Genomic DNA, 12,171 nt, shown 5'->3' on the forward strand with positions numbered 1-12,171 from the left:
CGACTCTGCGGCCAAGGGGTGACAACAGGGCCCTGGGTCAAACCATTCCAGCTATTGACTCCCTTGCAGCCTTTTTGGACGTGGGCAGATGCTTCCGTGATTGGTCAGAAGCCACTTTGGAAGTGGGCAACACCAAACAGTTTTGAAGGGGAAACTATAAGCCCTGGGGAAGTGCCATTAAATATTTGCAACATATGGAGATAGTTCTCTCTCATGGTTTCTCAAGAGAGGGCATTTTTGAACCAGAAAATTCTTTCTGTAAGGGTTGGCTTGTGTTTGTAGGATGTTGAGCAGCATCCCTGGCCTTTCTACCCACTGGATGTCAGTAGCCAGAAAAATCTCCAGACATTGCCAATTGTCCCCTGGAAGAGGAAAGTTACCCACAGTCATAAACCACTGGACTATCTGAACTCCAAACTAGGCTATGATTCAGTTTACTATGGTGGTGGTTTATTCCACATATGAGTGCCATTCCTTCATGAAGCTAACTGAATGTTGGGTTATGGCTGAAAAAATTAATAGGTAATACCCAGATTTGACCACAGTCTTCAAATATAAAGGTCATTTTTTGAGTTTCAACCTATGACACTATGGCTCCTTGATTCAATGGAGAATCAAGTCAATTTACAGCTACTGCACAGCCTGAGCTTTCTGCACAGCTGTCTACAACTAGACCACATAGCTGGGTGAAGTTATTTAATGCATCCAGAAAGCTTACCCTCAGCCCTCCCTGCTTGTGCACATCCAGCTTTTCAGATGCCTACAACAACAGCTGTTCAAGAATCCTGGCCTAATCCATTCTCTACACGTGTTGAGTCCAGAAGATTTGTGAGTCTACCATCCAAGACAGGATGCAGGAGCATCATGATAGTACCCAGAGGCTCTAACTGTGGAATAATGGGAATTATGTGGTTATACCCACACCATGCACTTACCAAAATGGAGAGATGGACCAAAGACCAGAGCTTCTGAGACCTCTTTCAGGACTTCCTATCCTTTTAGAAACCTTGTGCAACTTAATCTTCTTTCTCATCTTCATCCCATGTTTATTGAACATTTTTCTTATTCACTAGTTGGAAAACTCCACAGTGGCTGCTTGCCAGAGTACCTAAAGTCAAAACGGTGCCTGGCCCATGAGAGGTGTCCAAATATTTGCTGAATGGAGCTCATAGTTATGTTTATACATGAGGAATGAGTGAGGACAACAAGATCAAGTCAGTAATGCCAATCTGACTTAAAATGGAGTCTCTATAGTCAAGTTGACAAAACTGGTCCAGACGAAATGGACCAAAGCATGTGGAATAGAATATTTTAACAAGCTTGAGCTTGAGGACTTAAAATTTTGAACTTTTCAGTTATGCGCCAATGCCTATGGATAGAAATTCCTATAGTTAATCCTCTAAAGGACTTAGGAAAGAATGAAGAACTTAAGACCGTTGAATAAATCTTTGTCATTTACTTGTAGTCAAAGCCTCCCTGACTCTTTTGTGCTCAGTTGACATATATAACAAACACAATAAATATTCATAAGCATTACAGCCACTTTTCTTCTTCAGATTGGTTAAATTCATCTTATTGTGTTTAGCTCACAGCATCCTGTAAATTAGTCTAGGCTATCTATTTTATTAAAAAAAAACACAAACCTGTGATTAGAAAATAATAGTAATAACAAATACCAATAATAATAGGAGCGACTATTATTGGGGGCATACTAAGGGATAGGCACACCACACTTTTCTGTAAATTATGCCATTTCTCCTTAGCTAAATAGTAAATATTTAGTTTTGCAGGTCTCATGTGTGTTTTGTTGAATATTCTTCTTCCTCTTCCTCTATTTCTTCTTTTCCACACTTTAGAAGTATAAAAATCATTCTTAGGTAGCAGTCCATACAAAAGCAAGTCGAGACTTAGAGGTAGATAATACATTACCTCCATTTTGCAGAGGAGACTAAAACTGCAGTCTAAAGACAGCTAACAAAATCTTATTTTACTTAATTTATTGTAGGTCCACTGCAGTAGAATGTAAGATCCATAAAGACAGGTTATTTTGTCTTCTTTGCTCATTACTGTTTCTTCACTGCATGGAACAGTGCGTGGAACATAGTAGGTGCTCAATAAATATTTGTTGAGTAATGTAATGAATAAATGAATGAACTTAGCCAAGGTTATTACTCGCAACTTGACTATTGTCTCAGTATCATTGTGGGTGCAGAAATCTGGTCACTAGATTTTGCTGCCTTCTCTAGTATTAATCAGTGGGACGAAGCGACTCTCTTCCATGGAGAGAGATCCAAATTCAAGATTCATAAGCAGGACATAAGATGCTAGGGTACATAGCTGCCCTCACTCAAGATGGCGACAAGGCAACGTGCCCTTTCCGGTCACATGACGGCCCGACGCCAAAGGGCCCCTCCCCACGCGTGCGTGTTGCGCCGCAGCTGCGAGGCGCTGAGGGGAGAGGCTCCTCCGCCAGCGCCGCGGTGGGGACCCGTTAGAGCGGAAGCGCTACAGCCGCCGCCACCTCTTTCGCTGTCCCGGCGCCTCAGGTACCCGGCAAGTAGGAGGCGGGAGCCATGTCGAAGAGGCTCCGGAGCAGCGAGGTGTGCGCTGACTGCAGCGTGCCGGGTGAGTGCCACCGGCCGGGCGCGCTCCCCTCTGCGCTCCTGACTGGGACCCTTGCCCCGGGGCCGCCCCCACGAGTCAGGCGGCGCCCGTCGGCCGAGCCCCACACTCCGTGGCCGGGGTCGCGACTAGGAGGAACGGGGACAGTCTTGGGGCGGGAGCCGTCCCAGGCCTGTCAGAGCCGGGCGGGCAGGGAGCCGCCGCCCTCCCTTTCCTCTCGTCCGTCTCGTCCCTTCTGTCCCAGGCCTTGCGGAAAGAGGGCGGTCTCGGGGCCGGGGCGCTTCTTCAACAGGAAGGGGCTTGGGCAATGCACAGGAAGGCCAATTACAGAAGTAAAATGCGAGCGTCCTCCCAGCTGCGGCCCCCAGAGGCTGCAGGTGTCACCTCCTCGTTCCCCGTTACCCCCAGCCAACCCAGAGCCCCGCCGCTCGGCCAGGGAACCCTGTCCGGGGTGGGCGACCGTCTCCGCTTCCCTCCACCGAGGCTAGCCCGCGGACCCATAGATGGTTCCCCGCTCCTGACATTTGGGCTCCCCCTCCGCTGGAGAGAACCTCCAGGATGCCGGGGGCCTGGAACGCGAACCGGGCACTTAGGAGTCAATGCGTATCTCAAGTTGTGGCATTCGAACAGCCTGAGTTCAAACTAGATTTTGCCTCTGGGTGACCTTGGGCTGGTGACTTCGTTCGGCTGAGACTTGATTTCCTCATTTTTCCGATGGGGATAATCAGGAGTACCACTATCAATGGCTAGGAAGAGTCAATGAATACTCTTAGGGTCATCTCATTTAACTTTTTTCCCCTCTCTGTATTGTATTCTTTAGTCCAAAACTTTTGTAGCCCTTGAAAGCTCGAGTTGAATTTCTAAATCGTACATTAATTGTAATTTACAAAACGAACACAAAGTCACTGTGCATTCAGGCAGTATAGGCATTTGGGGGCGTCGAAAAGCCAAAACCATACCTCCCATGTATGATTTTCAGATTCAGAGCTCAGATCCATTTTAGCAATTGGAAATGAATTGACAGGTCTCTTTGATGTTTTCGGTGCTTGGATTTATCTGCTTTCAATGGGAAGTAGTTCAAAGGTAAGATGGCTTCCTTGGCACAAAAGCGTCCAATAAACAATCTTAATGAAATCCCTGAGCAGCAGTGTTTTTGCAACAGTTCTGGGCTTCATCTTGAGAGAGAGGAGTGGAGATCGATTTTAAACAGTACTGTGATAACTCTAACCTTATGTGGTTATTTCATGGCCTGTGTAGTGCCAGTGATGTTAACCAATTTTCTTTGAAGATAGGGAGGGGGTGGAGGAGTTTAAAAAGAGGTGTTTTATAAACCAAGTTAGTGTGGGTTATACAGCTCCATTGTATTCTCTAAAAACGTTATTTGTTCCACTTCCTTATTTTCTTGCTTGTTCTCAGTGAGCTGTCTGTGAATGCGTTCAATTCACATGAGTCTAGAATCAGACTTCCTCTTGGAACGCATATTCTCTGGTTCTCAATAGATGACATGGGGCAAAGGAAAACTTTGGCTCCATTGCCACCCTAAATACTACCTTGCACTTCTGCAGCATTGTGTGCATTTCAGAACATTTTTCTCTCCCATTGTATCATTTTAGTTGTCTTATATGCCAAATCTACAGAAACTTGAGTCACTTCCTTCCTGTTTTGAATATAATCAGGTTACCTTGAAAAGTTCTGTGAACTTGAGCAGCCAGGAATTTGTGCTGGGTTTTTTTTTGTTGTTGTTGTTTTTTAAATTACAAAACGCTGGTGAAAGAGTTACCTTCATGGTTAGGGATCTCTTTGAGATTGTGATAAATGCTAAGATCTTTTTCCCAGAAGATGCATGCATACTTATTCTTTCATACAGTATTTATGTTAAGATTCCTCAGCAGGTCACAGACATTTCTGAAGCCTATTTTGTGTGTTCCTAGAGCCCAGGTTGAGTAGCTCTGGCATTAAGCTTCAGATACACTGGAAGGGGTTCATGCAATATCATTCATACAAACTCGATTTTACTGCGTTAAAATTCTAATACTCCATGGGATTCTGATCCATGATGTGAAAATGATTAATTCAGAACCTTGCTTAACGTGTGTTAAGTCCTTGTTGTCTTGTTCAAGTCTAATTTCCTCCAAGAATATTGTGAATCTGCTGAATAGATATGTGAAAACCAAAGCTATGATTCAAAAAGTTTCTTGTTTTGGTCACCAGAAGTGGTACTGTACTGCAAAAAGCAATGCTATCTATCTTGGTAGGAATCCTTCATCTTGATGTTTCCAAGCTTTGCTTTTTAGAATGGCATAATAGTACTGAATAATTTGTTTCTGTGCTGTTCCATGGCAAACATTTAACCATGATCACATCTTAGTAAATATTTTATTTTTTTCAATGAATCTAGTTCATTTTAAATATATTCTACTTGAATTTAACTGAGACTTTATTATAGTAATACAGTATTCACATGAAACATTCAACATTTTAAGTATTAAACATCAAAAACTTTTTCCAGTGGTCATGAGTTTCAGTATAGGCTCTTGAAAATATCTGAATGGTACTTAGGAAATAATTTAGAAAAGTTATAATAGTTAACATTACTGATCACTTACTATATGCAAGCAACTTCATTTACTTTTTATGGCCTCACTATCCTGAGATGTGTTATTATTCCCATCTGATATGTGGTGAGGGTGCTCAAAAGAGAAAGAAAGGACGGAAGAAAGAAAGAAAGAAACTTGTACCGATCATTGTGTGAAAAGTGGGAGAGTTGGGGTTCAAACCCTGGACGGCTTGTTGCCAGAGCCAGTCCTCTTAACCACCACACTCTCTGACTCCTAGGATTTGTCTTTGACTGAAATCCCATAACTTTTAATTATATGGTTGGAAAGGGTTTGAATAAACTGTTAAAAATGGTAAAGATGGTATACATGCATTTTAGAGATTTTTGTGGACATTGGAGAATTTTTAAATATAACCCTTAGACCAGGCAGCTTGAGTGGCACCTATTGTCCCTGTATTGTGAGTCTGATGAAATGTAGGTCTGTGTTTTTGTTTGTTTTTATTTCTCAGTACTCAGTTTACTTAAGCTAGTGTGAATTATTCTTACCGCTTATCAGTGTGAATTATACCTGTTTCAAGAGATGTCCAATGACGTTCTGCGGGACTTCATAGGAAAAAAGTAAAACACCAAAAGCATTACTTGTTTTTATATTATACCTTTGCTTCCGTGAAGCTGCTGTTCTTTCAGGTCAGTTGCAAGATTAGACTCAGTAGTTTATTTAAAACAACTAATGGATATCCTGACATCTCCCTAGTGGGGGAGGCCAGGTTTCCCAGTTTGTCCTCAGAACCGCAACAGCTGAGCAGTTTTATAGTTTTGCCACTCGCAGCTTTCCACTAAGCAGATGGGCATATAGATTTGTAGCAGTCTTTTCACCATTTTCTTCTGCTAACGCTATGTGGATCATTCACTGTCACAATGATAGTATCTTGCCGTCTGTGGAGATGGATATAAATGATGCATCTGTATCCTCTCAATTGCTTCTCATGTTGAATGAAAGAGCATGTATCTGAGAAAATAGATCCCATTACAACTTTAGACTGTGGCCCTGAACCAGAAAGGAGATAACTACTCATATAGGACTTCAACTCACGTTTTCAGTCTCAATTAACATTGTACACAATCAACCAAGATAGGTGGTATCATCAGAAAAGGTCACCAGCTTGATATTTTGGTCAGCATACTAAAACAATAAAAATGTCTTGTTTTTCTGAAAAAACATACCTCAGTCATCTTTTGCCATCTGGCAGTAAAGCAACAACTGGTATCCTCGCCACTGAGATTTGTTTTCCCCCCAGATCCATCCTGGGCATCAGTAAATCGGGGAACTTTCATATGCGACGAGTGCTGCAGTGTCCATCGGAGTCTAGGACGCCATATCTCACAAGTAAGGCATCTTAAACACACACCGTGGCCTCCAACCTTGCTTCAGGTAAAGGAAGAATTCTTCTCATGGTTTGTAATTTGTTTTTAGGACTCATTGTTTTAGCAACTAAAATTTCTACTACTCCTTAAATCATACAAAAATGTTTGAATCATAACTGAATAGAGGTGCTGTGACCATCTTGAATTCATCATAGACAGATAGATAGTCATTGAAATTTCTTGGGCCCTGGCTGGTATGGCTCAGTGGATTGAGTGCCAGCCTGTGAACCAGGAGATCAATGGTTAGATTCCCTCTTAGGGCACATGCCTGAGTTGTGCACCAGGTTCCCCATTGGGGGCATGTGAGAGGCAACCAATTGATGTTTCTCTCCCTCTCTTTCTCTCTCTCTTCCCCTCTCTCTGAAAATAAATAAATAAAAATCTTAAAAAAAAAAATTTCTTGGTACTGTTTCACTGCTGACTTTCTAGAATGTTTCCAGAAATTGTTTTTACACAGTCCACATTTTCTACATACAGTGATGAATGTTTCTGAAAGCTACTGCCTTAGAAACTTTTTGTTAATATACTTATCCCTGAGTACCCACTAATATATTTAGGACATTTTTTTTCCTGCTTTGATAGAAACATGGACTAAAATTCCTCAAATTTCTGAAACATCTGATTTGTTTTAAGTTTTCTTAAAGATCTTGTTACTAATTAGAGACCAAGTTCAGTTAACATGTTTTGATTGATTGCCTAACACTGCTAAGTGTTGTGTGTTTAATTTAGGGTCCAATGTCATGTCATCTGTACTTCTATTTTGGGGTACACATTCTTCAAGTTCTGTTGGAAATAAGAATTGAGCATGTGTTTCCCTTTCATTTGTCTTGAGTACATATTTTACTAAATTTATGGTAGCTGCACAACCTGTTCTCTAAACATGCCTATACAAACCAATGGACCAGAACAAGTGGGTTTGGGTCTCTGATGTTACAGTATCTCCACTAATGTAAAAAAAAACAGATGTGGCCATGTCAGTAGTCACGCTTTGAAATGAAATTGGGAGATATGGCTTATTAATAGCTTTTACTCCCAAGTTTCTAACAGCTTATTCTCACGTGCAGGTGTTTTTTTTACTGTTCTCAGGCCTGTGTTTACAGATTTTATTAGAGGATATGAATAAAGTCTACAGATGAGTAGTTTAAAATGCCAAGGTTGGTCCTAGAAACAATTCGCAAAGTACGGCTCAAAACAGTGGTGCTCAAAACAGATGTAGATAATACTCCAATATTTATTTTGGCAGTTGCATTATTTTAATGTGTATAAGAAAACTGTAATAGCACATCAAACCATAATTACTATTAAAAGTTTTAAAAATGAATGGATTTAAATGAGAATCTTGAGTGGATAGTCTAGATGGTACATGAGTTGTTAAGAATCTTGCAAATAGTATTTGGATATTCAGTTTTAGGAAACACTGCCCTAAAGTGTCACACTATTCTTTCTTCATAATCTGTAAGAACAATATAATCAAACCTATTTACATATTTAGCTATCCTACTGGTCCAACCTGAATTCTACATACAAGTTCTTCTTTCATGCTTTAAAATCAGAAAATAATGATGTGTATGATGTGCCAGTCATACAGGCGTTTGTAATGGGACTTTGTTTTCCCATTTCAGTCACTGAATATTTGTTTAAAGAAATTAAAATATGATTTTATACTGTTTGTTTTTAGATGGTTGAAACCCTGTATAATAATGGTGCTAATTCTATATGGGAGCATTCTTTGCTGGACCCTGCCTCTATTATAAGTGGAAGACGTAAAGCTAATCCACAGGATAAAGTACAGTGAGTGGAATGTTTATAAATACTTTTATTTCTTCATAACACATGGGGCCCACTGAAAGGAGTGCAGATATTTTTGACCACCCTCTACAAGGGCAGCACAAGAGGTGTTTACCCGAATTGTTCATAGAGCTCTTTGCTATTAGAAATGCAGAACAAGGCCAGGCATGGGACCATCTCCTTTGCGTGGTTACCCAGCACAAGTCAGTGGTTTCTCCAGTTTGAGACTGAGGTTTGCGGGTTGTTGGCGTAATCAAATTTAAGCTTAGGTACTAAACAAGTGGCTGTCAGACCAGAAATCTAGGTTCTGGGCTCTAGGCAGCCTGTCGACTCACCAATAAGATGGGATGAAGTGCTGCTTTCTCACAAGGTTACTGGGTCAATTAAGAAAATTACACAGGGGAAAGAAGAGGATATAAAAAGGAAGGGTATTCTGCAGTCCTGGCCATTGTAGTGACACATGTTTTCAGATTTCAGATCTTACCCACTGCTGCAAACTTATTTCAGTATTCATTTTATTCTTGAGTAGGGGATGTGGGTCCTAAAAAATGGGGTATATGCTGTATCTGAGGGTATGCAAGTGAATTATTTTCTTTTTTGTTTTCCATCCAGTCCTCATAAAGCGGAATTCATCAGAGCCAAGTATCAGATGCTAGCATTTGTTCATCGTTTGCCCTGCCGGGATGATGATAGTGTGACTGCCAAAGATCTTAGTAAGGTGGGTGCCAGCCTTTTAAATCTCTAAAATTGTTGGATGAAACAATGTCTTGTTTTGTTTGGGGGGAGAAAAACTTGAAAAGGAAGAAAAGAAAAACAAAACAAAAACTACTTTCTAGTCACTAAATAATAATAGCTTTTTGTTGCAATTGATAATTCAGGTGGCAGCTATACATGTTAGTAGAGGTAAGGGAAGAGAGGAAAAGTTAGTATCTAGAAAACTATTTGTGTTTTTCAGATATGGTTTGAAAATTATATTTCTCTAAGTTTTTTGTTTTATTTTGAAGTAGGAACCCCCTCAGTTTCTAGAAGGGACTAGAAAGTTCGTGGGATTTCTCCAGGTCCCTAGGTAGTATACTAAGTAGGATCTTCAGGAAGCAGGGTATGACTTAAACTATAGTACATAGGATAGTTTATTATATTTGTAAAATGAGTAGATGGTTTTCTTTATTGGGCCTTTGCCTGTTTTCGAGAGATGCTGCAAGAAACATGCATCTCTATTTTCAAAGCATGGGCACTCAAGGTTGAGAATTTTAAACTTTGTATAGAAATGTTTATTTCTTTGTTTCTTATTACTTCCATGTCTTGTTACTTCCATTTATTAATAAGACTCGGTATGGTTTTTTTACCACAGTTTTTAAAAAGAAATTTAATAAATAAGGCTTAGATACCGATGTTAGAGTAGATATCTTTATTCCTAATGATAAAGATTATTGCATTTTGACAATTCAAGGTCAGGCATGAAGGAAGGCAGCTCATCTTCTAAATATATAAGCACTTTTCTTTGGTGGTACAGAATTTGGTATACAGCAGGCCCATTTCCCACCCTGAAAGGCTTTATTAGAATATTGTATACAAGGTAAAGAATAATGTGGAGAGGGTGCAATATAAGGCAGCACCCTGAGTATGCACAGTGTAGGATATGAAGCCCTAAAGCCATAAGTCAAATAGCAACAACAAATAATAATAATTATTGTTATAATAGCAGCTGTATTCTTTGAGCATTTCCTAGGTACCAGGTTCTGTGCTAAGCATTTTGTTACTGATTCCTTACAATAACCCTGTGAATAAGCGGTATTATTGTCACCATTTTAGAGATGAGGAAACTGAGGTTCACATTGCTTAATAAATCTCCTCAAAATTACACGGCTTGAAGGGTGTATGGTTTGAAATTCAGGTCTGTCGGACCTCGGAGCCATGCTCAGCCACTTCCTCATACTGCCTCTCACTAAAGGTATAATTGTGCCACTTAGGTCCTGCATTTGGGCAGGTCAGCTTTACCAGCCCTAGTTTCCTTATTAGTAAAATAGGCCTAACCAACCCCACCTTAGCGCCCAGGGCTGGTTGTGACCAGCAAGGAAGAGACTTCTACATCCACCCTTTTGAGTGAAGTATTTCTAACACAGTATATATTGAAATGGTCTGCCAGCTGCTCTAGTACGTTAATCTTTACACTTTTAACAGTATTCTTTTTTGTTTGTGTGTTTTTCAGCAACTCCATTCAAGCGTGAGGACAGGGAACCTTGAAACCTGTTTGAGGCTGTTATCTTTAGGAGCACAAGCCAACTTCTTTCACCCTGTAAGAAAGCATGAATTGATCCACATATTAAATTGAAACTAAGTGGGTTATGTTTGTGTAGCTTTTTCTTTATTTAATTTGCCTTTCTCTTTACTTTTTATTAATGATTCTTAGGAAAAAGGAAATACCCCGCTCCATGTTGCCTCCAAAGCAGGACAGATTTTACAGGCAGAATTATTGGCAGTGTATGGAGCAGACCCAGGCACACAAGATTCCAGTGGGAAAACTCCTGTTGATTATGCGAGGTTAGAGGTGTAGATTCTTGTCACTTCTCTCTGTTTGGGCTTATTTATGTTGTATATGATTCATTAAGTTGCTAAATTGTATAACATTAACATTTAATGATTTACATTCAGTTATTTTGCAGATGATCTTTCAAACGAGTATGAGCTCAGAGCCTGGCAAAGTCAGGGAAGGTAGAACCATAACCAGTCCGCTTAGTTTCCAGTCTTTTATGTGATCCTTTATAACACTATGTTATTTGAGCTATAGTTAGAGTCCAAATCAGGTACTAAGAATGGCAGAACCCACTCCTCAATTTTTAAATATTTTTAGCCATTGCTTAAACTTAAAAACAAATGTATGAGTAGGTAGATATGCAATTAAACAGTTACAGTAAAATGTTAATTCTACATTTTAGGTAGTGGACATCTATGTGCATTCTTTAGATTTTCTTTGTTTAAAAACTGAAATGCTGGAAAAATGAATAAATAAATCCATAGGTTAATCTTGAATATCATTTAAATAACAGAGGGTGGCTCACCTTTCCTTCTTTTTCCAAATTAACTTTATTAAATGCAAAGCACTTATACTCTGTTCTGCAGAGGATAAAATGGGTGAAATGACAAAACTGCCTTCTCAGAATTTACTGTTCCATGAAGGAGATGATTAATAAGTTCATGAAAGAGTTAAACGGGGCAAGATAATGTGGAATTTGTTGCCAAAAAGGATAATAGGTTTTAAAAGGCATATATAGGTTCTTCATTGTGTCCCAAATCATTTAAAAAAAAACACACACACACAAAACTTCTTTTAGTTGGTCTTTGAAGAATAGGTTAGATTTGGGTGTATGACGGAAGAGCTCAGCCATTCCAAGTGAGAAGAAAGGCGTGAGTCAAGTTCAGGAGGGAGGAGTGGGCCAGGCATGCCTGCCACAGCAGGGGATCTGCCTGGGGAGTGCGGAGTGTGTCTGAAACAAAAGCTAAGGGGTGGAGAAATATAGTATTTCATCAGTTCTAAGACTCCACTGTTTATACAGGTTATCGTTATTTTTTATACCACTAAAAAAGAAAAAACTTGGCCAATTAAATGATGAAGTATCATCAATTATTGATTTCACAGATGTTAAAAAAGCGTGGAAAAAAGATGTGCATCACATAAATCAAAGATAGGTTGGAGACTATTCTGTAGTCCTTTAATGGTGGGAAAAGATACTAACACACTAGACTTTATCTTTTAAAAGGAAAAGATCCCTCAGGAAATG

General features: G+C 39.9%; 1 protein-coding gene across 5 annotated transcripts in view; it reads left to right on the plus strand.

Annotated features, from left to right (window-relative positions):
- The first annotated feature begins 2,432 nt into the window (after nt 1-2,432).
- Nucleotides 2,433-12,171, plus strand: part of GIT2 (GIT ArfGAP 2) — a 43,563-nt gene continuing 33,824 nt past the window's right edge. For all 5 annotated transcript variants that reach the window (XM_054594225.1, XM_054594226.1, XM_054594227.1 and 2 more), the window contains exons 1-6: nt 2,433-2,625; nt 6,478-6,611; nt 8,283-8,395; nt 9,005-9,110; nt 10,602-10,688; nt 10,803-10,933. In XM_054594225.1, coding sequence (XP_054450200.1) covers nt 2,574-2,625; nt 6,478-6,611; nt 8,283-8,395; nt 9,005-9,110; nt 10,602-10,688; nt 10,803-10,933 — 623 coding nt within the window. In that variant the 5' untranslated portion in view covers nt 2,433-2,573. The remainder of the gene's footprint in view (nt 2,626-6,477; nt 6,612-8,282; nt 8,396-9,004; nt 9,111-10,601; nt 10,689-10,802; nt 10,934-12,171) is intronic.

Source organism: Pteronotus mesoamericanus, unplaced genomic scaffold, assembly GCF_021234165.1.
Source record: "Pteronotus mesoamericanus isolate MK-2021 breed Mesoamerican mustached bat unplaced genomic scaffold, CSHL_Meso_final scaffold_507, whole genome shotgun sequence".
In the NCBI taxonomy this organism is placed as follows: Eukaryota; Metazoa; Chordata; class Mammalia; order Chiroptera; family Mormoopidae; genus Pteronotus; species Pteronotus mesoamericanus.